At 48.5% G+C, this 27,402-nt stretch overlaps 1 protein-coding gene across 2 annotated transcripts; it reads left to right on the top strand.

Moving 5' to 3' along the window:
• Positions 1 to 9,772: 9,772 nt before the first annotated feature.
• On the top strand, positions 9,773 to 26,476 carry PPP1R3F (protein phosphatase 1 regulatory subunit 3F). 2 transcript variants are annotated; one of them, XM_028134914.2, is made up of 4 exons: positions 9,773 to 10,779; positions 21,049 to 21,104; positions 21,329 to 21,408; positions 24,728 to 26,476. In XM_028134914.2, exons 1-4 carry the CDS (start codon positions 9,773 to 9,775, stop codon positions 26,000 to 26,002), a joined length of 2,418 nt encoding a protein of 805 aa, XP_027990715.2. In that variant the 3' UTR covers positions 26,003 to 26,476. The 2 variants fall into 2 exon arrangements, with proteins under 2 accessions (XP_027990715.2, XP_008156489.2); XM_008158267.3 differs by having other exon boundaries at positions 21,326 to 21,408.
• Positions 26,477 to 27,402: the final 926 nt, after the last annotated feature.

Below are 27,402 nucleotides of genomic sequence, written 5' to 3'. Positions count from 1 at the left end.
CATAGATTGTGTTTTCATATCGGGGTCTGCATCTGGGCCCTGTTGTCAGAGCCTCCAACTTCCCCAGATTTTTCCGCCATTGACGTCACAGCGGCCGGATGCGCTGGGCTTCATCGGCACCAAGGAGGAAGACAAAGGGGCAGACACCCCACCCCACAGGTTTCGTTCCGAGAATTGGCTGGCCCATCCTGCAGCTGGTGTGGCCCAGGTGGGGTGATGAGGGTGCTGGCGGATGTGGTGAGTGACATCCATCTGGCCACCATGACAAGCCCCGGGCCCTGTAGACCTGGCCCTTCTCAGGCAAGAATAGGCCCAAGATTTGAAGCTTGAGGAGTGCCATGCAGATCCCACAGATACTGGGACCCTCAGGGTCTTCAAATGGTATTACACCAGAGCCCCAGAGTCACGGAACATCATTTCTTAGATTAAAAGGATCCCAGAATCTCAAACCCACAGACTCTATGGGGTCCATGGGTCCAACTTCTTAGTATGTGAAAACCAATGTTCCTGGTATCCAAACATACTGAAACTCCCCGAAGGACAGAAAGCTCACTACTTCATTGGGTCTTTCACCTACCAGGCCTGGAATTGCAATACCCCTCTCCCCCAGTCTCCCTCCCAAGTTCTGTGAAAGCAGGAGAGTCAGTATTATCCCCTCTCCTTTCCCCAGCCTGGGGCCAGGCTCTGCTACTAACTAGCTACAATTCTCCTCAGGCTCCTCTGTGAATCGGGACAATAACAATCCCCATCTTCCATGAAATGCTTAGCAAAATGTCAGTGATCGATGAATGGACACTGCAGGACCTCGGTCTCCCTGTCCATTCTGGGACAATGTTCCAGACTCACAGACACTCTGCCGGAGATGGGGAAGGAAGACAGGGGAGGTTGAGGCTGGCGCACCTTTGGTGAGGGCCTTGTGGCGGGAAGCAGGAAAAGCCCTGGCCTTTGCTAGTAGAGATTCCACCACCAGCCTCTCTGAAAAGGCGCTGGGAACCAGTGCCAACTCGGGACATGGCTGAGCTCTGTCCATAGCCAGACACACTGACTGATGTCCTCCTAGTAACACCACCCTCTGCCCACGAGGCCTCCTTTCCCATGGGGCCCCGGGACCCACCTAGCTAGCTCTTGGGAGGTTAAGCCCCACACTGTGACCATGGATCCTCCTGCCTTAGTGAGGGCCTCACCTGTGAGAAGACAGGATGAGGAACAGCAGCAGATGGGGGGCAACCCATGTCCCCTTGCCCCCTCATGGGTGCTGAGAGGTAAACTGAGGCTCACAGTGGGGGAGAGAGACAGAGCAATGGTTCCACTGAGAGTCTTAAGAGCTGAGCTAGGGTCTCAACTCTGCCAATGTATTTGTGTGAGGACTTGGGAGAGGCCCTCTCACCCATTTCTGGGCTTCAATCTGCTCCTCTTAGACACTGGGGAGGGGATAGGTGTGGAGTAGGTGAGGGCCAGGGCTCTCAGGGTGAGTTGTTAGGTGTAGAGCTTCAAGTTGACAACTGCTCCTCTATCCAGGGGACTGAGAGACAGGGATACATAGAGACTCATAGAAACAAAGAGAGTCGGAAACAAAGAGACAGACATAGGGGAAGAGAGAGACACAGAGAACAAGAGATACAGAGAGAGATGGAGAGACCTGAGGTGGGACAGAGATAGAGTGAGAGATTCTGAGAGCAGAAACATAGTATTTGTGTGTGTGTGTGTGTGTGTGTGTGTGTGTATATATATATATATATATATATATATATATATATAGAGAGAGAGAGAGAGAGAGAGAGAGAGAGAGAGAGAGAATGCCCCAAATAAGAACAGTTGCTGGCCTCTGGATGGTGCCTGAAATGATGAGGAATAACAGGGCAACATGGGGGCTACACCTAGGGCTGGGTATTGCATTGTGTTGCAAAGGAATAATCAGCAAAGTGGTGCAGTTCTGGTATAAGATCAGACACTGAAGAACAGAACAGAATAGAAAGCCCAAACAGAGACCCATGACTACAGGGAATGGAGTTTGTAATGACTGCCCAAACTGGGAGATGGTGTAGGACACATGGTTTAACAAATGTTCCTGGGATAATTAAGGGAAAAATAAAATGATTGAATGAATAATTAGTCCATTTTCCCACTAACCCCTCCCTGCCCTGTTTGAAATATCAGCATCATCATATAACCTAAAATAAATTCCAGATCCATTAAAAAGATAAATAATAATATCTAATATGGATCTTGGGATTATTGTATTCCAGGCCCTATGTTAAGAACCTAACATGGGACCAGAGCTTATAAGAATTCTCCTCCCCAAACACATGTGGAATGGCCTGACTCAGGGAAGCAGAGATACAGTCTGAGAAAGGGGCCATGGGTATGGTCTGTCTGGTGGTGGGGTACGGGCGGGCTGGGCTGGGCAGCCAGCTTATTGATATGTAGATGGGTAGGATTTAATTCTCACAACCACCTTTGGGGTAGGTACTATTATTACTATCACAGTATGTATGAGGAAATGGAGGTACAGAGAGTTTAAATGCCTGGCTAAAAATCACACAGATGGCTTGGGGTGAGGCTGGGTTTGTCACAGACAGTCTGACTCCAACACATGTGAACACATCTCATTTTCAACTGGGAAAGGACTTTCTAAGCACAAAACCAAAGACAGTAGCCACAGAAGAAAAGGCTAATCTATTGGACTATATAAAAACATCACAAGTTCACAAAACACTGTGAACAAATAGAAAAAGAGAATATTTCCTATATATGTAGGGCTGATGGAAGGTTAATATCCTTTTAAATAAAGAGCTATGGTAAATCAATAAGAAAAAAAGATGAACGCCTTATTAGGATGAAGGACACCAGACCCCCCCAAAACACAAATAGTCAATAAAGAGTTAAGTAATCAAAGAATGTAAATTTCAACAATGTGGTAATTTTTTTTCTTACCTGTTGAGAAAGGATTTAAAAATGACAATATCCACCCAGGGTTAGATTGAGTAGAGAGAGCATAAAACAGCACAACCTTTGGAAGAACAGTTTGCAGAGAGGGTCAGAAACCTTAAAAATGCACACACCCTTTGCCATAAGAACTCTATTTTCAGGAATCCAAGGAACTAATCAGGGATGATTATGGGGGGAAATGAGAAACAACCCAAATGTCCAGTGATGGGCATTTGGTTGAATCAATCATGGTTCATGCCAATGTGAGGTCAGTTTTGACAGCTGTGAAAGATCATACGTTGAAACAATGTTTAGTGATCGACAAAAATGCTCCTATTAATTGAATAAAGCAGGAACAAAGCCAATAAATAGTGTGATTCTAATCTAGTTAAAAAATACTAACAGCTAAAACTTTAGTGAGCGCTTGCTAAGCCTGCAGAGATGAACTCATCCCAGCCTTGAACAGCCTGTTCTGTTCCTGGACATGGACTCTGGACACACACACACACAAGGTCATGGGATTAGGACCACACAGTTAAACCACGGTTGACAATGGCATAAAGGGCCTTCCAGAAGGGTCTCCTTTTACACAAGAACAAGTTCAGTTAAGTCCACAACCTGACCCGACAGCTCATGGTCCTCCTTTGATTGGAGTACACCGAATTGATGATCATTCTTATAAAATGTAAATGTCCTCATCAGCATTACTCAACACACTGTTATTGAGTGCCAACTGTGTATACAGTTCTATGCTGTATGCTGGGTGGGAAGGCAAGACAAGAGAGCAGGTGAGATGGTGGGAGAAAGACTGAGGAAAGGAATCAGACGGAGTGTGGTCAAGACGGAGGACACAGACAGGAAAAATGGTCAGAGCAGATAAAGACAGAAGGATGGAGATTCTGAGTGCCAGGGCAACAGACAGAGAAAGTGTGGGTCAGATAAACACGGAATAAGTGAGACAGGGTGAACAGAAACAGAAGGATGGGTGATATTGAGAAAGAAGAGACGAAGAGAGGTGAGAGATGTAATTGAAATTTCCAGTTATACCTGAACAGCATTTCAAGTTGTTTAAAGATGTGAAATTCATAAAGATTGGTAGTTGACATATTTAAAAAGTCCTACCCATCTACATATCAATTTAATTATCTTTGCCTCCACCCAAGCATAGATTAAGTACTTTACCTATCAGCCTTCTGGCATTTATTATTTTTATTATTATTGTAAAAAATACCTTACCTGACCAGGACCACAGTAGCCGCATGCGTTTGGACTATATGGAGGACTCCTGACCCTCCAGTGCCTACCTCATTGCCATCTCTTCCACTGGACCCGCATCTGGTGGGGAAGAGCGGGGACACTCACCTTGGTGCAGTGGACTGACAGAAAAAGATCAGCCCGCCTTGTGGGAAACTGTCATATATCAAAAACAACTTTGCTTTTATACCGAGAAGAAAACCCACAGTGTGGAAGCCACCTCTCTCTTCTAATAATCCAATTTTTTTTCGATGACTGTGTGCACTTATTATCACTGGGTGGGGGGGAGGCTCTCATAGTTCTATAGTTCTCTCTCTCTCTCTCTCTCTCTCTCTCTCTGTTTCTCCTCTTCTTGATTATGAGACTTAAACGGAAATTTTGAAATTTTGGTTTTTCTCTTTGCCCTTTACAAGTCATCTGAAAATATGATTTCTTCCCCTCACCACAGAGGTGAGAGGTATCAATGAGATAACAGGACTCATGAGAAACCACAGGTTTTTTTTTTTTAAACAAAAGTGTGTAGAGTTAGGAAAAACAACAAAGGAAAAGAACTCAAATAAATCACAGGGCGCCCTCGGCGTTCATAGACGCTACTCTGTGAGTGAGAGGCTATTTGAGGGTCTCCGGGAAAAGAAATAGAGGCACTAAACCCTTATGTGTGGATGGGAAACACCAGGGAAAGAAATGGAATAGGGCTGGGTTTCCAGAGGCTTTGCCCTGCTTCCGGCCTCAGTTCCCCCTTAGGTGGCATTGCTATGGTCATCACTGTTCTTACTGGCCAGGGAGGGGGAGCTCTGGACATCCTTGCAACCCATCTTCCCACAGAGGGTGAGGGAAATTACTAGAAGGAGAAAAAAATCAGGGAGTCCTCCCCACGCCCCACAATTCCCAGAATGGAAGAATCTGAGAATCACTGGCTCCCAGAATCCACTGAGCATCACTGAGTAAGGACAAGGAGAAAAGTCTCATTTCATCATGGCCGGAGAGCTCTGACCTGGAGGCCACCTTGTGGGGAAGGCCCTGACCAGGACCCCAGTATTAATGCATCCATCCTCACGAAGCCCAGCCCACTCGTAGTCAGGGATATCATGGCCTCATGCTTCTGCCTCAGCCTTTGCAACTTTCTATTTAGAAAAATCCCCATTTCCAAGGCTTTAGGATTCCAAATCTCTGCCAACATCCCCCGACATTTATCTCAAATTCTCCATGTGCCAGACATAGTGCTGAACATTTCTTCACAAATGGTCACATTCACGCCCTAGCCTGCTTGACTCAGTGGATAGAGCACTGGCCCTCGGACTGAAGGGTCCCGGGTTCGATTCTGGTCAAGGGCACGTACCTTGGTTGCAGGCTCGATCCCCAGCCCCGGTTGGGGCGCATGGGGGAGACAACCAATTGATGTGTCTCTCTCACATCGATGTTTCTCTCTCTCTGTCTCTCCTCCTCCATTCCACTCTCTCTAAAAATCAGTGCAAAAATATCCTCTGGTGAGAGTTAACAACAACAACAACAAAAATGGTCACATTCAATCCTCACCAAAGCCCGTTGAGGTCCATCTTGACATCATGGCCATTACACAGGTGGACAAAATGGAGACGCGAAGTAGTCAAGAAACTTGTCCCGGATCACAGAGCTGGCAAGTGGGAGCCATGCCTTTTGGTGCTAGACTTTGAAACCCCCAAGTTTCCTTGAGACCAACAGTCTCAGGTTTTAAATACTAGGATGCAATGACAGGGAGGTTCTCAGGTTCTTCTGGGGTGCTTGAAGGTTGTGCGGTGTTAAGGTTGTCCAAGAATTGGTGGCTGCATTTCCTCGCCTCAGCGAGCACCTCCTCCAATCAATGCTCAACAGGGGAGACCAGCATCCAGGGGCTTCTCCTGACAGACCATGGTTGAGACTTCCAGTCTCCGGCTCCCCAGCGCCATGCATGGCCCAGGATTATGTCATCCAATGTTCACTCCAAACTGTCCGCAAGACTGGTTTCAGGCCTGGGGAAGAGAAATTGGAAACAGCGTTTTATTCACATGGTACAAACCTTGTGCCCAAGACCCACCCCTTTACCCCTTTGCCTCTTTTCCTCCCCTCTCAAAAAGAGGAGAGCCTCTTTCCTCACCTTTCTGGAAAAGCCCAGAGGGGGCCTGATGGCCTGGCTTTGTGAAGATAAGAAAAAAAGGTGAATAGGAAAAAAAAAAAAAAAGACCTAGAAAAACCAGCCAACAACGACAATTGAAAAAAAACAACAAAACCCAACCCTCCCTACCATTAGGTCAAAACAAAACTTTCACTGGTTGAAGCTGCTGAGTTGGTGGGACATGTCTGGGACCCAAATATGGCCTGTGTGCCAGGCATCCAGGGGATGCACCAAGGTGGGGTAAGGTTCTCAGGTTGGGACCTGTAGGAACCCTGTGTACAGCAGGGGCTTAACAGTCGTGGCATATGGCTGGGAGCAAGGGGGCGGGGGAGGATTAGTGTACTTGTCAAGAAGGAGTCCTGGGAAGCTGACTTTAGGGATCTCCCCAAGGTTAATGACCCCTTGCTCCCCATGGACTTGGGCCTGAACATTTCTTATACTTGCTGAGTAACTATTAACCAGGCCAGTTCTAGAAGCTGAGGCCTCATCCCCTGTCCCAGGTCTTGTTCTTCCTGAAAGAAGGGGCTGGTTTTCTCTTTCAGGGTTTAGAGGTATGGGCTGAACCTCCCTTATGTCTTCCCAGACCATCTCTCCCTTACTGTCAGAGGAGTGGCCAGAGAAAGAGGAGGAAAACTGAGAGTGGTGGCCCGAAGATTCCCAGGAGGCTACATTAGTGGGGCTCAGAGTATGTGTGTGGGAGGGGGAGGCTGCTGCTGCTGAGAGCCAGGACCCTTGCAGAGTGAGAACTGGGGGTCAGGTAGGCAGAGAGGGACAGAGTTCATCACCTCTTCTCTGTACTGGACTATATACTCTCCAATGAAGGCTTCTGGGGGACAGTGGGCAGAATTAAACAAAGAGGTGGTGCCGGCTGGCATGGCTCAGTTGGTTGAACGTTGACCTATGAACCAGGAGGTCACGGTTTAATTCCCTGTCAGGGCACATGCCCGGGTTGTGGGCTCCATCCTCAGTAGGGGGTGTGCAGCAGGCAGCTGATCAATGATTCTCTCTCACCATTGATGTTTCCATCTCTCTTTCTCTTCCTTTCTGAAATCAATAAAAAAAATATAAAAACAAACAAAAACAACCCCCCCACAAAAAAACAAAGAGGTGGGTGAAAATCCCCAGAGAAGGGGGCCTTTGACAAAGACTTGAAGGGAAGTGAGGGAGGGAGCCATGTAGACATCTGAGTAATTCCAGAGGAAACAGCCAGTGCAAAGGCCCTGATGTGGGCGTGTGTCTGATTTGCTCAAGGTCTGCTAAGGAGGTCATAAGGTTATAATAGTGTGAGAAAGAGGGGGAGGGGTTGGAGGTGAGGTCAGAGAATGGACAAGAGGGTTGGTTAGCCAATGCAGGACATGGTAGGAGGAGGTTACAGGAGAATTGTGAGCAGATGAGAGACGTGAACTGTCTTGAGATTTAACAGTATCCCTCTGATTATTGAGTGTAGAACTGACTGTAGGAATAAGGGTAGAAGCAGGGGGGGGGCAATGAGAGAGAGGCTACTGCAATAGTTCAGGAGACTGGTGATGGTGTTGGCAGTGGAGGGGCTGAGAAAAGGGTTTATTTGGGAAATATTGTAAAAAGAGAGCTGATAGGATCTGTTAAAGGATGAGAGTCTGGGGTCTAGACTTGGACACAGACAATGCCCTAACTGGGAAGGTAGGAAGGAGTCCCTGGACTACTCACCAGCTTGGACTTTTAGGTGCTACAAAAACAAAGTTCTTTCTTATTTAAGTTTCCATTATTTCATGATTTTTCTGTTACTTGCAGCTGAACATATTCCTTTCTGACCCATGACCCCTGGGCATTGAGACATGAGAGGGAGAGGAGGTAGCTGCTGGGGGGACCACCTTCCTCATAGGGATGCTTTGAGCAAAACCTTGCACACAGTAGATGTTCAGTAAATCTTCCTAGGATGGAGGAGAAATGTATGAATGGACATGCTCAGTGGACAAGAGCTTCAATTTGGTTCCCATAGGTGAGACCTCAAAGGGAGAGTGAAAGGAGTTGACTAGATGGAGGAAGCAGAAAGAGCAGCTCTCTTGGGAGAGGGAACAGTAGAAGAGATGGAGGCAGATAGAAAGGAGGTGAGGCCATTGTGGGATGTGGAGGGCTGAGCGGGGCAAGAAGAACAGGGTTTGGATTTGTGATTATGTTAGCCAGTGTCTGCCAACATGCCTAATCAACTCTTGGAGGCATAGTTAAGCTTAGTGTTTTGCTGAGCTGGTTAGAAAAAGCTAACCTTCCAAAAAAGTAAAATTTTTCATTTGGCCATTCATTCAGTAATGGTGCCACGTCTTGGAGAATGCTGAGGATGACAATCAGAGGCATCCTTGCCTAGTCGCACTCGAGCAAAGGCTCGGAGGTGGGCAGAGGAGATCCAGTAACTGCGACAGGAGAGTTCATTTTGCTTTCTTAGGTTTCGCACGAGGGTGCAGTCTAGGTCTTGAGGGGCTCTGGGGATTCACAGCTCGGGGGCAATGGGGAGTCACGGAGGGTTAGGGAGCAGGTAAATCCATTCAACAGAGGCATTTTATGGTACTGTTACTTGACCACCCCATAGCCCAGACTGCCTACGCACTGTCCTCTCCTCCTGCTTCCTTATTGGCTCTTTATTCCCTCCTACACACCACCTATAACGTCCCGTAGGCTCCGCTCTTTCATTTGTCGCTTCTAAGTCCCATTGCACTACCCTTTGAGGGCTCCATTTAGCTCTGGCTCCCCCATTGGCTATCTGCCATCTCTCTTCCTTGCTCCCGCCTTCATCCCCATCCCCATTGGCTCTGTCCCTGCAGTCCCGCCTCCGAGGCACTCACACACCGCCTCTCGGGCTCCTCCTGGCCTCCGTAAGGACTAGTTCCGCCCTGGCACCGCCCCTTGAAGGCTTCAAGCAGGCTCACAGACTCCCCGTTGGCTCGCTGCAGTCATTATCGTCACCCCTCCTCTACGACACCCGGCGCGTGGCTCCCCATTGGCTGTTCACTGTCTCTAGCTTCCAACCACCTACCTACGCAACCCTGGGATCTCCTACTTTTCAGGCCTCTCGGTCCGCTGCCTGCTGCCCCCATCGCCTGTAGCCATTCCATTTCCCCCGCCGCCCATATGCCAATCCCGCTCATGCTTCCCCATTAGCTGTCCTGCTTCTCTCTCCATCCCAGACCCTCCACCACCCCCATTCAGGTCTCCCCATTGATTCACCGATCACCCTGCCTCTTCCACCGCCCACTCTCGGACGTCCCCATTGGCTGCGTGCGTCTCCTGCGCTCGATTCGCCGTCTACGTCACCCGTGCGTGGCTCCCCATTGGCTGGCTGATACACCTGTCTGCGTCTCACGCCTACGGCCTCCGTGAGCTGGACCCCCTCCCCGCCCCCCGCGCGGGCCTTCCCATTGGCTGCTCGCCCCTTCAGGCCCGGCCCCCGCCGGTCCCGCCGCCGGTGCCGTCGGTGCCGCCGCCGATATGGCGCGCACGGCCCCTGTGGAGCCCCCGCTGCGGCCTCCTGCGCCCCCCTCGCCGGCCGCGGGTGAGCCCCGCACCTCTGTCGAGGCAGCGGCGGCCCCGCGGAGGGTGCTCTTTGCCGACGAGGCCCTGGGGCTGCCGCTGGCGCAGCTGCGCTGCTACCGGCCGTGGGGCGGGCCCGGGGCGGGCAAGATGGCGGAGGTGGCCGGGCAAGATGGCGACGGCGGCGGGGCCGACGAGGACGACGATGGCGAGGATGGGGATGAAGGGGAGGAGGAGGAGGAAGAGGAGGCTTGCCCGGAGCCCTCGCCACTGTGCCCCGTCCCCGCCGGCGGGGGGTTTTACGTGGTGCCCACATTTTCGCTGCCGCCTGCGCCGGGCCGTCTGGAGCGCTTGGGGCGCGTCATGGTGGAGCTGGAGGCGCTGCTGCCGCCTCCCGGAGCGGTCCCCGGGGTTTCCGGGGTGTGGGTGCCTGGGGGGCGCCCGCCGGTGCTGCGCGGGTTGGTGCGCGTGCTGAACCGCTCCTTCGAGAAGGCGGTGCACGTGCGGGCCTCACACGACGGCTGGGCTTCCTTCTGCGACCACCCAGCGCGCTACGTCCCGCGCAGCCCGCCGGTGGCAGGAACGGGAGGACCAGGAGCCGGAGACCCCCTCCTGGATCCAGGCCTTGGCCTGGTGTCCGGCCAGGTGTACGCCTCCTCGCCCGACGACGGTGGCCGCACTGACCGCTTTGCCTTCCAGCTGCCCTTTGCGGAGGGCGCGGGCGATGGGGCGCGCCTGGACTTCGTGGTGCGCTATGAGACCCCCGAGGGCATTTTCTGGGCCAACAACCACGGCCGCAACTACACGGTTCTGCTCCGGATCTCACCCGCTCCCTCACCCACTGACGCTGAAGGGCTGCCCCAGCAGCAGCAGCTGCCGCAGCTGGAGCCACAGCCCGAGTGCCAGGGTACCGTGGAGGCTGAGGCCAGGCAGCTGAAGAGCTGCATGAAGCCGGTGAGGCGCAGGTAATGTCTGCCAGCGCCGCCTCCGCCAACCAACGCAGGGCTGTGTCTAGGATGGAGGACAAGCATCCTGATCCAGGAAGCCCCCAGGCCTGCTCTCCAGGACAGGGAGGAGGGCACATTCAGTCAGTTAGCCAAAGAGTAATGGAGGCCAAACATGTGCTAGGCTCTGCGTTACTGGGGTTTTAGTCATTCATTCATTGAATTCTACTGTAAAGCCCTCAACAAGACAGACATCTTTCCTGCCCTCAAGGGTCATACAGGCTCCTAGGGGAGACAGTTGGAAAACAACAACAAATGAGCAGATGAGAAACAGGGAGCTGTTGAGGGGAAAGTAAAATTGAGTAAGGGGAGAAAGTTTGGGAGGGAATACCTGGTTTAGCCAGGGTGTTCAGGGAAGAAGGCCTTTGAGGAGCTGAGTCCTGGATGATGTTAAGTAGAATTATGCGGAGATATGGAGGAAGAGAGTTTGTAGAAAAGGAAACAGGGAGGACTTGAACGAGGAGGTGCCATTTAAACTGAGTCCTGGATGATCAAGAGGGGCGGTTACGCCCACATATGGGAACAGCGGTGTTCTAGGCAGAGAGAACAGCAAGTGCAAAAGTCCTGAGGTGGGAATGAGCTTGGTGGGAAGGATAGGCAGTGTTAGAGTGGAGAGAACTGCAGTGACATGGTAGTGTGGGGGCTGGGGGGGTGGGGGGGTGGGGAAGCTGATCCCTATTTGACAGAGCAGGAAACCAGAGTTCCAGAGCGAGCAATTGGTTAAGGAAGTGATAGCGCCTGGCTTCTCCACTTTGGCCATGACTAACCTTGAAGCCTGTGCAACTCTCTTTACTGTTATGCTCTACTAGTCTGAGGTCTGCAGGGGTGAGTGGCCGACCCCATGCTCTCACAGGGAAGCATTGGCTCTGGCAGAGGCAGAATCAGACGGGCCTGTACCGGAAGCTCTTGTCCTGTGTTTTTGCCATAACACCTGTGACTGTTCAGGGCCTGGGAGAAAGAACCAGTGAACCCCTCGAGGCCCCGAGACAAGATTCTCCTAGGTTTTTTTTCTGTCAGCTTAGTTTTTCAAGGGTAGCAGATGGGCCTGATTCTTTTTGGGCTCACCTCAGTCTAGTATGGGATAGGCAGATTCTCCATGCATGGGAAATACATTTCCCTGGTCGCGAGGGGACTGGAAATGGGAATGGGAAAGGGCTTTTTGGACCTTGTATATGTTGGATCAGAAGCCTCTGGCTGCGGCAAGATGTTTGTGATCCTGGCAAGGCCTTAGGCCGCGAGTGGTTCAGAATAGCCTAACTCAGTTGGTGGGCAGATGTGCCTTGGGGACTTGAACCAGCAGGCAGGCACCCACTTACTGACCTGTGAGCCCCATAGTAACCTGAGGCTTAGTCTAAGGGGGCAGGCAACATGACTTTCTTTACAGTGTGCAGAGCATGGATTCTGGCATCAAGTGCCTAGGTTCAGATCCCAGATCTGCCACCTATATTGGCCTTGTAACCTTGGCCAACTGCATTATGCCTCAGTACCCTCATCTGTTAAACAGGTAATCATAATACCTACTTCACAGGAGACAAGCAAAAGCCCTCAGCCCCTAGCCTGGCTCATAGCAGTGCCATATAGGTGTTAGCCAGTGTTAGTACTTAGGGAGTCACCCATACAGTTCTGTGGATTCTCTTCCCAAACGCTGCTCTGCCTGTCGCCAGCTGTCTGACCTTGCCTCAGTTTTCTCATCTGCTTAAGGGGAATGACAGTCACTTTGTGTGGTTGGATTGGACGCAGCAAACATGGGTAAGGTAACCGAAGCATGGTGGTAGCTGCAAAAGATAACAGTGGCTGGCATGTTCTGATATCTGTGCTAAGAGCTTCGAGTCTGTTCTCTCCTGAGTCCTGCTGTGCATGCATGCTGTGTGCTAGAGGTGCTCTGATTATTCCCATTTAATAGAGGGGCAAAGAGGAAGCTCAGGGAGTAAGCCCGCTTGCTCAAGTTCGCTCAGTGAGTGACAGGACCAAGGAGGAGATGCTAGGGGGAATTTTATTATTTTTTAAAAGAATCGTTTATTGATTTTTACAGTGAGAGAAAGGGAGAAGAGAGAAACATTGATGTAACATTGATTGGCTGCCTCCTGCATGTCCCCCCCGCCCCCCCGGGGATTGAGCCTGCAACCCAGGCATGTGCCCAGACCAGGAATCAAACGAACAACCTTTCGGTGCATGGATGATGCTCAACCAACTGAGCCAGCCACACTGGCCAGGGCATAGGAGCAATTTTTTTAAATAGCTCCTTCTTGAAGGCCTGATAAGATTCAGGACAAATTCTGAATTTTGCTCCAGTATGTTATTTATGCTTTGCTCTTTTTTTTTTTCTTTATTGGGTGATAGCTACATAAAGTGGACTGATCTTAAGTACAGGGCTCAATGGATTTTTACCTATCTATGCCCTTATGTAGCCATCATCCAGATCCAAGATAGTGAGCTATTTGTGTCCCAGAATCACCTTTTCCTAAGACGTCATTCCAGCCGGCTGTCATGGGAGCCGGTCTGGAAGACGCAACAGTGTGGATAAATGGACTTTGCTCATTTTAGAGTGTGAAAGAAGGGAACAGAGAAATCAGAAGCTTGCAGGGCCAATGTGGGTGGAGAAGGTGTTTTTCTTTTAAAATACAGGGGTGGTTTTAAGGAGAAATTGTAGCAGCCCGTTCAGACAATTGTTTTGATATCTGGCCCCAGGTCTGTGGTTCCTAACATGACTTGTGATATTATTTTAAGTGGGCAGATGGCTTTTTGATAGCTTCTTTATCTTGTGATCTTAGCTCTTGCAAAGGGGAGGTTGGTGCTCATTGCAAGATCAGCGATAAGATTTTCTTTTTAGGTTGGTGGTTTTCTTGGCGAGTACATTTCAACTTATTATTGTTTTAAAACCTGTGTGCTGCCGGTGACTTGGAGCGCTGTTGAAGAACAGCTGCCCCCTGAGACCCAGCCCTCTTGGAAATGATGGAGGATCTCAGGAGGTAGCCTTAACCTGCTGGGTCCCTGTTGTATAGGTCTTTCCATTCAGGCAGTGTTGGCTGTAGGCCCACTGTGCACCGGGTGCAGCCACATCTGGTGCAAGCATGGGAAAAATCGATGGTAGCCAAAGGGATACCACTTAGAAACTGAAGAGGCTGCATTCCCTGAGTTGCTAGATCAGGCTTTTGATAAACCGTAGGCTTAGAGATGATCCAGCAGCAAGCATTTATTGAAGGCCTACTATGTGCTGGGCACAGTGCTAGTTTCAAACAGGGAAAAAGACACAGACTGGCACCGAGATGTCAGAGGGCTGGCGGTGGAACTGGGTGGAAAGGGACAGGTACAGAGGGCTTGTCATTTGAAACCTGGCCGAGGTCTATGCACTTGGCTATTTGCATGCAGTGTCATCTAATCCTTTCAACGTTCCTGGTGAGATAGACTGTTTTATCCCCTTTTCCCAGATGAGCAAACTGAGGTTCCCAGAGTCCAACGTCCCAGGGCTGGTGTGGAGAGGAGCCCTCCTGGTCCACCTTGATTTAACACCCTTAGGAGCTATCCTATTCCTCTTAAAAACAAAGACCGAGGAAGCCTAAGCGTGGCCTTCAGGCATCCCCTGCCCTCTCCCCCAGTCTGGCCTCCGTGGCCACTAGTCTCACCTCATACCGTCCTTTGCCTTCTGAGCAATCACCATGGTTTCCCCAAGGTGCCTTGCCCCTTCCTGCCTCAGGGCCTCTGCCCATCCTGTTTCCATCACCAGGAATGTTGGTGCTGTGCCCCTTGCAGTCTCCTCGTTTTGATACTTCAGTCCTAGGAGTGCTTCCTCCGGAAAGCCTGTTCGTTCCAACTTCTTCAGGCCCTGGTTTTCCCATAGCACCCATCAGCCAAGCAGGCAAGCCCTGTTAGGGAATGTTGTGTAGTGGAGCAGATGAGCATCGTCACAAATTCAGGATCATTTCCCACCCTGCCTGGCAGTGCTATTTTTCGGATCCATTTTTGTCTCCTCCCTGATGTGATTCTTTCAAATTCTTTACCTTGAGACTTTACTTCCTGCTTCAAAAAACCAAATAGAAGCCATAAGACTGGAACTCCCCATGCCTGCGCTCTGACTTCTCTCTTTTGTGTTACGGGGGAAGAGGGGGCCCTATCTTCCCTCAGGCCAGTTCTTGCACTCATGCTCTGGGTTCCGTTTTCTTCCATTTGCTCCAGAACCTGACATAATCAGTTTCTCTTTCTCTCCCAGCAGCTTTTCACTGCTCTCCTCACCTGGTCCTCTATCAGCTGTTACACATGCCAGTATCTCTACTGTCTTAATCTGTCCTTTGATCCCACCTCTGTCCACACTGCTGCTGGCCAGTACCTAAATCACGCTCCCCTTCATTGCCGACCCCCCTCTAAAGAGTTGCTTGCACTTGTTTTTCCACATTCTTTGCCCCCCTGCATCTGTCAGATTCCGAAGGGGGGTTTTTGGTTTTCTTGAAGTGGTTGAGCACTCCTACTTAAAACACTTTCTTCCTTTGCCTTGGATGCTTTTCCTCTTAACTCCCTGGTGCTTCTCTTTGTCCTTGCCCTTTCTTTTAGCCTCATATATTCACACTTGGTGTCTCCACTTACCTGATGTCCCAAAGATGCCGCAAACTCCCCTTGTTCGAGATTGAATCCATTACTTCCCGCACAGTGCTCTGAGCAGTTTCTCACTCTTCTCCCCGCCCTTGCTTGTTTTCCTTCTAAACATCCTAAGCTCTCCCTGACCTGTAGTCTGGGCCAGGGTCCCCTTGTTCTAGCACATTCTTTCCTTTTCTGAAGGAAATGACCTCAGTTTGTGGTTAGACCTTCATTCGGGGATTATTGGATGACCCTCTCTGCCCTGCTAGACTGTAAGCTCCATGAGGGGTAGGGACATGGTCTGCTTTTATTTACTTCTGTATTCCTGCAGGGCCTGCCATGGTGCCTGGCACTTAACAGGTGCTCAATAAATGTTTGTTGAAAGAATGAGTGTGAGTATTTTTTTTATGTCTTCACAGTAAATTGTAAGCTTCCTAGTGGGGTTTGCTCACCATCGTGTCTCCAGGATCTGTCACTGGGCGGGTGCACAGTAGGGCCTCAGTTAATTTTCAGGCGCACCTGTAGCTGAAAGGATGGGAGCCCAATCTACTTATCGAGTTGGCAGCCTTAGGGGAAACCAGATCAGCCATAGTTGAAACAAAATGGGTCAGGGGTCATCTTAGTTGTTGGGAGGGTGAGAACTTAGTGTGAAAGTGGACCTCTTTTCATCCACAGAAAACTGGTAGGAAGTCCTAGCTAAGGCTACATGCTATGAAAGTGGCAGAATGGGGCAGTCCTGCTCTAGTGGGCCCAGTTTTGAACTGCTGTATCAGGTGAGGTGACATGTTTTACCAGCTGGGAAATGGTGGGCAAGTTACTCTCCTTTTCAAAGCCTCAGTTTCCCTCAGTGGGAAAGTGGAGAGGATTACTATTAAGCACTTTAGAGACAATTTCCTCATCGTTCTTCAATCCAGCTCTCTGAGGTAGGTATTACTATTATTCCCTCTTCACAGATGAAGAAACTGAGGCATAGAGAGGTTCAGTAACAGCTGGTTGGTGGCAGAGTGGGTTCATTCCAAATGACATGTCATGACCCTTTGTTGAGTTGTGATATCAATTTACTGGATTCCAACCAACACTTAAAAAATAGTATAGGAAATAATCAGTGCATCACAACATACTAAAGGTAAGTTGTTTCTCAGTTATATGTATGTATATATATTTACATATGCATACGGTGTGCTGGACTATGATGTACAATGTGTTTCTTTGGGTCACGGCCAGATGAATGATTACTGCTGTAAAAGAAGCTCATAGCACAAAAAAAAAACACACAAAAAACTGCTGTCCTCTCTCCACCCCATGGATTGTCCCCAAGTCCCAGGTTGACACTGACACAGACTAGCTGGGAAAGAGAGCAGTGCCCCACATAACTTGGTGGCTTTCACAGCCGTGTTCAAACCCTGTGCTTTTCAGAAAGCAGATGGCTCAGGGTGACAGATTCCAAGTATAACAGGGCAGGTTTCTAAATTCTGAAGCCACCTGTGCCCCACCTCCCCCGCACCTCCTCCCTGATAGTCAGCCTTCATCTTCAGGTTGAGCTGGGGTCTGCTGAGTTTCCCGTTTGGGTTTCAGTGCGTGACCCACTTTGGGCTGACCAAGTTCTTTGAAAACATGAGCGTTGGGGGTGCTCACGAAGGACTTGGGCGGTGGTGATGCCAGCGATGTGACTGCTCTGAAAGTCTGCTTTGCTCTTTCCCATGGTGGCTGTCAGCCCTCAATCGCTCGCTCACTCACTCTGCCTGGAGATTCACTTTTTCTGTCTTGGCTGGCCTAGACTGGGGCTGATGGCACCTCTTTCGGAAATCTCACCCCCTGGTTTCTCTGGATGCCATCTGAGGCCAGCAGCCATTGAATTTCCTGATGGTGGGAAGAATTTTCACACCTAGGAGACTGGCGTGCAGGCCCCTTCTAGGCTATTCTGTCTTGACTAGTTCTCAAGAGCAGCCAAGGGATGCGTGTCCAAGATGTCCCTAGGCCTGTGTGTTCCAGCCCACTATTGCCGGTTGCCCTTGAGGAGACCACCAAGTGGCATTTGTGGGGCTGGTGCCAACAGAGTGGGTTTCCTTCTCAAAAAGTAGTAAGCACACTGGAAGTACAGTTTTGTTCTTATTCTCTTCCCTCTCCATTTTTCTAGGAACCCTCTGTTACTGATTAGTGAGGCTCTGTTACTTCATTTCTCTCACCAGCCGCCTTTTGATTAAAGTCATAGCTGCCCTCAAATGTTTACTGTGAAAGACAGTTCTGGATATTTAGATTTTCCTTTTTTCTTTTTAAGTTCACAGTCTCAAACACTGTTAAAAACGGAGCCCTCTTTGGATGTTATCAGTGTGGTGTGTAGTTCGTGAATGTAGAGACACAGTTCCTTGAGCCTCAGTTTCCATGTTTGTAAAAAGGGAAGGGTGTTGCCTTGAGGGACAGATGTGAAGGTTTTCAAATGACTTGGTGTTATCAGTGAAAAGGGTCTGAGGTGGAGGAGGTGAACAATAGAGGTGACTTTTGCTTTCATCTCTGATTTTGGAGGTAGGGAGTGTCCTGTGTACTTTTGCTGACTTCATGGATCGTGGGGCTGGCTGAATTGTTTGACCTGAATTCTGTATGTTGCCCCTCTTCTCACCCTCCTCAGTTATGGAAGAGATGCTCTAGGGGCTGAAGGATTTGTTTTGTATTTGCTTTTGCTCTCCGTTCTTCAACTGAACTGTGGATTTATTTTCCTGTTGGTTGTCTGTGTCCTGAATTCCCCTTTGCTCCCCTTCTTCCCCCCCGCCCCCTGCCCGCTTCTCTCACATGCATCTAAGGACTCTGGAGTGCTTTTACAAGCCTGGTTTTGTGTATGTTAGCTCTGGGCCAGATGATAGGGGACAACTTGCCTAGTTCCTGTCCCTTCCTGTCTGTCTGTGGGTCTTCTTGAAGAAGCTTGCTTTGTAAGATCCTAGGAAGATGACATTTTCTTTAATGAAGGACTGACTACACCAGCAAAAGAAGTTCTCAGAAGTCGTGTCAGGCCACAAATCCAAAGACCTGGATTTTAGAGCCACTGGCAGGACTAGTGCAGGACCAAGTCTGTTTGCTCCCAAGCCCCTTTCTTATTCGGGATGGGCAGGAGTTGATGGCTGGGCTTTTGGCACCCACTCCAGGCCCTGTAGTACAGTGGAACCTCAGTTCTCAAACTTAATTCATTCCAGAAAGCTGTTCAAAAACTGAATCATTTTTCCCCATTAGAAATAATGTAAATGGAATTAATCCATTCCAGACCCCCAAATGATTACCTGTTTTAATCTTTCTTGTATACAGTACATGTTTAATATACTGCTTGTTCTATAAACACTTTATTTATTTTTTAAAATATATTTTATTGATTTTCACAGAGAGGAAGGGAGAGGGATAGTTAGAAACATCGATGAGAGAGAAACATCGATCAGCCGCCTCCTGCACACCTCCTACTGGGGATGTGCCCGCAACCAAGGTACATGCCCTTGACCAGGAATCGAACCTGAGACCTTTCAGTCCGCAGGCCGACACTCTATCCACTGAGCCAAACCGGTTAGGGCCTATAAACACTTGAAAAACAAAAAGGACATGAAATGTAAATGAAAATTTAACAAAAAGGAAATGAAAAAAAAAACAGTAAAAAATGACAATTTAATAATGATAAGCAGCAACAAAAGCAAAAAAACAAAAAAAACAACAAAAAACCCACAAAATTATTCACAGCACAATTTCCTGAGATGTTAATAATGTGAGGTTTAGCGGTAAACTGACTCATACTTATGCATTCTCTCCTTTGTTTGTCGCCTGAGAGATGCATGGCTGATCATACAGGTATCAGCATGAAAGGGTTGTGGGGTTGAGAAACGAATTGCTTGAGATGGGAGACATTTGAGAACCGAGGTTTGACTGTATTCTCATCCAAAGACCTCTGGCGGGACACGTGAGCTCTAGTTCCTGGAGAAAGACACACATTCCTTCAGGAGCTTCCAGACTCTAGATCCATATATATGGTTCACGTTTTCCCCTAGGGTGCTAATAAAAAGTTTTTTGCAGCCACTTCTCTGTCTGGTAGTTTCCTAGCCACATGTCCCATGAAGGCAGGGAAGCTGGGAATGAATAGGTGGGTGAAAGGCAGGTTTTTTAAAAAAGACCGAATGAAGGAGGAGGTAGGGATTTTGTCTATTGTTGCCGTCTCCCTTGATCTACTCCTGGAAAGGATTGAAGATGGGGTTGGGGTAAGACCCTGGTCTACCTCACCCAAGTAGCAACAGTTTGCTGGTTGAGAGGTTTTGATCCTCACTGCTGACCTTGAGCCATGTACTCAGCTTCCATTTCATCATCTGTAAGATGATGATAATACTGCCTATTTCGGAGGATTAAACGTACCTATCTCATGGGTTGCTGTGAGGATTTAATTTATACTATATGTGCCTAACACCATAGTAACTACTGTATTTGGGTCAGCTAGTGATATTCTGTTTCTGTAAAGGTAATTGATTACGTGTTTTAAAAAAATTGCAGTCATTTTCAGAAATGTCAACATCATCAAATTACCTCTAGGAAGCGAAAGGTCTGAGCAATTGCCTCAGCTCCTGTCAGATTTCTGTACATGTTTTAGCTAATGCTTCCCTCGCTGCCTTAATCTGTAAGCACTTGATACTCATATGAGAACAGTGATTTCCCCATGAGCCCTGTGACCTCACACCTGGCAGGGACTGGCTGAAATACAGCTGGCTTATGCCACTCAGACCTTGGGGTCCGATTTGCCTGGTGAAGGAAGATCAAGACCAACAAACATCTACGGTTGATTCAGCCCCCATTCTGTACCAGGCCTGGCGTCTGGCTTGATGTCCTCATTTCTCTTGACTGCCCTGTGCTTGGTGTGCACATCCTGGATACCCTGTGCTGTATTTTAAGGTGAGGGGGTGAGGCTCAGGGAGGTTAGGTGCCTTGCTAGGCTGTTAGGGCAATGGGAGGAGGGTTGGCAGTGGGACCCAGGCCTCTACGACCCCAGGTTACTTCCTTTTTTTGCTGACCTCTTTCCTGGTCACCAGTCACTTTCTCTCTTTTGCTGCTTCCGGTGCCCCTTAGTCCTCACCTGCTCTTTCTTGGAAAAGATGGGTTTCTGCATAGCTAGGAAGATATCCTAAAGAAATGGTCCAAGTTGCTCATAAAGCTATAGGCAACCGTTTCTGCTGAAGCCTGCTTTGTGAGTGTAAAATGGAAGAAGCAACTAGCTGCTCAGTAGGACGGGAATGGGTACATGCCTTATGGCAAGCCCATATGAGAGTAGTAAGCAGCTATTTCAAATGTTTACAGAAGTATTGAATGGTGCTTCTTACTGTTAAATGGACAAAGCCAGTGCAAAAGTATATCTGCAAAATCTAAACACTTTCATAGAATGTCTGGAATTAAATTTTCCAAAATGGTAATGGTGGTTGCCTCTGGCTAATGTGGCACTTTTTATTGCTTTATGCTTCCCTGTATTTTGTAAATTTTTTACATTGAGTGTGTAGGGCTTTTATAATCAGGGGATGGAAGGAGGCAGCAGAAGAGAGAACAGCAGCTGTCAGGTGAGGGTGGCCACCACAGAGGCTCAGAAGTGGCTGGTGGATGGCAGAACTGGCTTCTCAGGCCTCAGATCCATGTGTTCTCTCCTCTGCCCCACAGGCCTAACGAGGAAGAGCTGAGGATGAAGAGCTCGGATGATAATACCCCTGCTGTGGGTAAGCAATTGGCAGGTGGTAGGAGTTTTAGCTTATATTTGTCATTTTTTTTTCTTCCTCCCCCTTTCCTTTCTATACAAATTAAGAGGCACCTCTACCTTAGACTGTCACAGAAAACTTCAGAGGCAAAACTGCCTATTAGCTAGGACAGATTTTCTTAACCAAACCAGGCCTGCTTGTAAGCCTGCCTCACCCCAATGCTGCCCTTTTCTTCTCTCCAGCAGATCATCTTGATGTCCAGGAGTCAGTGGGTCCCCTGGTGGCTCCCACTCCTCTCCGTCCATGGCCACAGATGACACATCAGGTAAGCAGGCCCTGGAAGCCGCTGGGAAGACAGCCCAATGGGAGGCTGGGTGGTGGAGCTGAATTGCTCTGGGTCCACCCTAGGTTGGAGGGAGATCCCCCAAATCGTAACCTGATGGTGGAGGGGTAGAATGCAGTTTTTTACCTCGGCTTATCTTAATGTCAATCGGTAACTTAGCAAATGTTTATTGAATGCTTGGTCTGTGCAAAGCACTGTTAGGGACTATGGTAGTGACCAGCAATGATGTCTTCCTGGGGCTTACTTACATTTTAGTGGTGTGAGACATAACAGAATAATAGATAAATATGTAGTGTTTTGGATGATGAGATAGGATGAGTGCTAAGGGGGGAAAAAAGGGATAAGGAGAGAGAGGGAGGAAAGGAGGAAGGAAGGGAGGGGGGAGAGAGAGAGAACGGGATGGGGAGGGGACAAGTTTGCAACTTTAGATTTTAGAGTGGCTAGGGAAGTGAGATTTGAGCAAAGATGTGAAGAAGGTGAGAGTGAGCCACGTGGATAGCTAGGGAAGGACATCCCAGGCAAGTGCAAAGTCCTAGAGCAGGGCAATGACTAATGTGTGTGAGGAACAGCAAGGAACAGTGAATGAGGAGGAGCAGGGGGAGGTGAGGTTGGAGAGCTGACAGGGACAGATTGTATAGGGCCTCATGAGCCATGGAGGGTCACCAGCTGAGAAGGGCCGTGACCTGACCTAGGATTTAACAGGCTCCCTCTGGCTGCTGTGAGGGAAATAGACTGTAGGGGTGAGGCAGAAGCAGGGGGACTGTGAAGAGGAGGCGACTGCAGTGGTCCAGGTGAGCAATGGCGGTGCTGACAGCGGGATGGAGAAACTCAGGAGATGTATGTTAATGGGTGTGTTAACTTTTTATTATAACTTTTTTCAAGTATAAGTAGAGTCTAGTATAATGAACCCACATATACCCATTACCCAGCTTCAAAAAACTTCAACACATGTCCATTCCTACCTTTTTACACCCCACCCTTTCCCTCCCCTCCTATTCTCTGTGGAATTATTTTGGGGGAAAATCTAGACATTATCCCATCCATAAATACTTCAGTTTATATCTCATAAAATTAATAACTCTTAAAAATACACAGTGCCATCATCACACTTCAGAAAATGAACAACAATTCCTTATTGTCATTGAATATTTGGTTAATGTTCAAATTTCCTTAGCTCATAAGTTTTTAGGATCCAAAAAGGTCAACACATTGCATTTGGTTGATGGATCCTTTTAGATTTTTTAAATCTCCCTCACTTTTGTTGCAATTTGTTCAAGAAACCTTGTTTGTCCTGCAGAATTTCTCACAGCATGGATTTGGCTGATTGCATCCATGTGGAAATACAGTTCTTACTCAATTTTTAGGTAGATGCTCAACCACTGAGCGACACCAGTTGGGCTTTTACTCAATTGTTATTAATTTATTAATTCTATGTAATTATTTGGATCTATTAAATTTAATCTATTTATTAAAGTATTACTTTTAAAAATATATATTTTTATTGATTTCAGAGAGGAAGGGAGAGGGGAGAGAGAGAGAGAAACATCAATGATAAGAGAGAATCATTGATCGGGTGCCTCCTGCACAACCCCCACTGGGGATTGAGCCTACAACCCGGGCATGTGCCCTTGACTGGAATCAAAACCAGGACCCTTCAGTCCACAGGCTGACACTCTATCTACTGAGCCAAATTGGCTAGGGCTAAACTATTACTTTTATTAAATACAAATATATTATTATTAAAGTAATTGAAATAGAATTGATTCTGTTTAATTCTCTTATTTCCCCTTTGTTTATTGGCCAGAATTTTTTTCTAAGGAAAAACTTTCTCACATCAACTGTCTGGCTACCTTGACAGTGTATAATCTTGAAGGTATATAGTTTGTATAAAAAAAGCTATATAAATACTTGATTTTTCCCTTCTTATTTACCAATTTTCAGAAGAAATCAACTTCTTCAAAGGTGACCAAATAAAGGATTTTTGGTTTTAGTATATCATTATTAACTCATGAATTTTAAACATATTTGATGAGTTTCAATCCATTGCCCTTATTTTTTTGTTTTTGATGCTTACATTGAACTGCCGCTGGCCAGTGGAAGCTTATTTAGATTGGTGCCACAGTCCTTTTGACACATACCCATCATTCTTTGAGCACTTCTTCACATTATGGGACTTTACCTGCCCCAAACCTGGAAATAGCCATTTATTTAAGGAGCCCTAATTCCTTTTAGTGGAGAATGCTATTTAGATCTGGGGACTAGCCGAAACCGGTTTGGCTCAGTGGATGGAGTGTCAGCCTGCGAACTGAAAGGTCCCAGGTTTGATTCCGGTCAAGGGCATGTACCTTGGTTGCGGGCACATCCCCAGTAGGGGGTGTGCAGGAGGCAGCTGATCAATGTTTCTCTCTCATTGATGTTTCTAACTCTCTATCCCTCTCCCTTCCTCTCTGTAAAAAAATCAATAGCCAAAACCGGTTTGGCTCAGTGGATAGAGCGTCGGCCTGTGGACTCAAGGGTCCCAGGTTCGATTCCGGTCAGGGGCATGTAACTTGGTTGCGGGCACATCCCCAGTGGAGGGTGTGCAGGAGGCAGCTGATCGATGTTTCTCTCCCATCGATGTTTCTAACTCTCTATCCCTCTCCCTTTCTCTCTGTGAAAAATCAATAAAATATATTTTTAAAATAATAATAAAATATATTTTTAAAAAATAGATTTGGGGACTAGGTATGCCCGTTGCTACTAGATTGGTCATTGTTTCTAGGCCTTGTCAAAAGATAAGAGCTAGCCCTGACCGGTTTGGTTCAGTGGATAGAGCGTCGGCCTGCAGACTGAAGGGTCCCAGGTTTGATTCCAGTCAAGGGCATGTACCTTGGTTGCGGGCACATCCCCAGTATGGAGTGTGCAGGAGGCAGTTGATTGATGTTTCTAACTCTCTATTCCTCTCCCTTCCTCTCTGTAAAAAAATCAATAAAAATATATTAAAAAAAAGAGATAAGAGCTAGGAAATAATTTTTTTAAATAAAAATTACAGACATTCATGTGAATGTTCTGGATATGTTTTGGAGGCCAACCAGCAGTATTCACTTCAGCTATATGATCTGGAGGAAGCCTCCTTTACTTCATCTGATTTTGTTATTTTAATATAGATGACATAGTCTGGAATTTAGAGAATTATAGAAGGCCCTTTAAGGCGTTTTTATCTAGAAGTACCTGTGGGTCTGGGTGTGGGCTGTTACCAGTTTTCACTGCTTGTTCCATCCCCTCCTCTACTTAATTTCCTTCCATTTCTCCCCCACCCCAGGTTTCTGAAGTTACAGTGACTGGCAGACTCACAGAGGAAGGTGACATCCCCAGCAACAGTGCATCTGTGGCTTTCACAGAGGTCCACCAGACACCAGCCATCAGGATCCCCCCCTCCTCCTTTCTCTGTGGCCTGGGTGGCTCGCCCAGGGACCAGGCCTCAGGGCCTGATGCAAGTGATGGGGCAGCTGGGCCTCTCCTGGAACAGGCGGCGTGGGAAGTATCCAGCGAGAATGGAGGGGGCCGAAAGGAGCCCGTGGTAGGGGCTATTATGGACGAGCCCCCCAGGGGTTTGGAGGCCATGAGTGGGTTGGAGGAGCTGCTCAGCGAGGACTCCATTGACCAGGAGCTGGAGCAGCTCTACCTGTCCCACCTGAGCCGCCTTCGGGCTGCTGTGGCTGCAGGTGGGGCGGGAAATGGCGGGGAGGGCTCCACAGATGGGGGGGTGTCTCCTAGCCATCCCCTGGGCATATTCACGGACCGCGACCTGATCTTGAAGTGGCCTGGCCCTGAGCGGGCCCTGAACAGTGCCCTGGCGGAAGAGATCACACTGCACTATGCCCGGCTGGGGCGTGGTGTGGAGCTTATCAAGGACACTGAGGACCCTGATGAGGAGGGGGAGGGCGAAGATGGGCTCTCCACGATACCTTCCAGTCCAGAAGGGGGCACCCCCAAGGAATCGCCTCCAGAAATCCTCTCTGGGGCCCGTTCTATGGTAGCCACTATGGGAGATGTGTGGCTCCCATGGGCAGGGGGCTTGGCATGTGACAGCCCTGTGGTTCTGGGTCCAGAGGGGCAGTTCAATGGGGCGCCAGAGAAGGGGGTGCGCAAGGACACTGACTCTTTGCACATGAATAGGGTGATATCTGGGGTGCCTGGGTTCCCAGGAGGGACAGAAGCCCGGATGGAGTCCACTGAATGGGCAGACAGCTTGGTTTCTGTGTCTGGCAAGGAGCCAGCTGTTTCAGGCCCACAGGGTCAAAATCTCACCCTCCTTGGCATTTCAGGGGCTGAAATCTGTCCTTCCAGCCTGGCCAGGTGCCATGTGAGTTTCCAGGATGAAGAGGGTTCAGGCCTAAACCTTGAGTCCCCAAAGAGGTCTCCCACCTTAGCAGCCCCTGCAGAATGTGTGTGTGTTTTGTCTCCCCAGCTCTGGGGGCCCTTGACCCAGACTCTGGGGGTCCTGGCTGGCCTGGTAGTGGTCCCTGTGGCTCTGAACAGTGGTATGTCCCTCCTGGTGCTTGCGCTGTGCCTCTCTCTGGTCTGGTTCTCGTAGGAGCTGCTTGTGGGACCAGCAATAACAAGTGTCCCCTTCTCTGGGGTCTGGGGAGGGGCAGCCCCTACACCATCCCCAGAGGGTTCAGATGGGATGTGTGGCCTGTACAGTGAGTGGATCCTTTACTTCTGAGAATGCTTGACTGCAGAGAGGCCTCCCGTCCCTGAGCTCTCCAGTCAGCACAGGGCTCCTGTGGTGATACCAGTGGAGAGGAACGGGACGGGTGGATAGCGGAAATGAGAACTTGCAGAATGGCAGTGGGCATGTCCTCCTTTCCCCCTCCCACCCCCCTGAGCCTGTATTTATTTTTGTATAATTCTCTGGATGAGGGAGAGTGGTCGTGAGCTGGTCTTGGGGCACAATTACCCAGAGATATATTTATTAACAGCCAACCTGTGCAACCTGCTGGAGCTTTATTTTTAATTTAATTTATATAGAGTACCTATTATTATATGCCACAATAGAGCTCTATGAGAAATGATGTGTCTTGCTGTGCAGTGTTCTCCTGTTCGGGAATGAGTGTGCAGGGTGATCATATGGGAGTGACATAGCGGGGAGTGGCATGTGGAATGTGAGGCGTGGTCATGCCTGCTGCTGCTGCTTCTGCTTCAACATGCCGTTGAGGACCTGTGTTGTCTCACCCTATTGTCCTAATACATGTGGTCTGGTGGTCTTTGGGGGACAGGTCCTTTGGTCATTTCCACATTCTGTCAGGGAGGGAGGAAGAGTGGCAGCCACATGAGGGTTTGATGTCACACATGTGGTTGCAGTAGTGGATGTGGTCAGCTGTGGATGTGGGAATATCGGTTGTGAATCAGCCACAAGATTTTGAAGTTACTTAAAAAAAAAAACAACAGCCTTTGACACCAGCAGGGAGCCCCTATGGTCCCCAAAGATTGGGAAGGCCTCAGAAAGGACAAAGGAGTTAATGTACTGTGAAAAATTCATTCCAGAGTTGCTGTCCACAGACATTGTATTTCTAACTCAAAACAGGAAACGCAGAAGCTTTGAAACAATGGCTAGATAGATATATTTACAACATGCAATTTAAAAACTCTGCAGAGCAAAATAAAACACCATATATTTATTTACTTTCCTTCACAGCAAAACTTTATACTAGCTTTTCTTTAGTTATTCTCCTCCGGGGCTCCAGGGCTTTTCTGAGACTGCCCCAATCAGACTTTTTGCCCAAGTACTTCAGCAAAAGTGCCGTTCACTGGTTGTTATATCAATGGTCCAGTTTCAGACCTCATCTTACTTGACCTACTGGCAGCATTTGACACAGTTGATCATCTCAACCTTGAAATCCTTTCTTCATTTGGTTTCCAGGACACCACACTCGCCAACTTTTCCTCTTTGCTCACCAGCCATTCTTCTAGAACAGTTCTTGGCACATAGTA

This window comes from Eptesicus fuscus, chromosome 1 (assembly GCF_027574615.1).
Source record: "Eptesicus fuscus isolate TK198812 chromosome 1, DD_ASM_mEF_20220401, whole genome shotgun sequence".
Lineage (NCBI taxonomy): Eukaryota > Metazoa > Chordata > Mammalia > Chiroptera > Vespertilionidae > Eptesicus > Eptesicus fuscus.
Note: the sequence above shows the minus strand (reverse complement) of the source record. Positions and strands in the feature narration are given on the sequence as shown.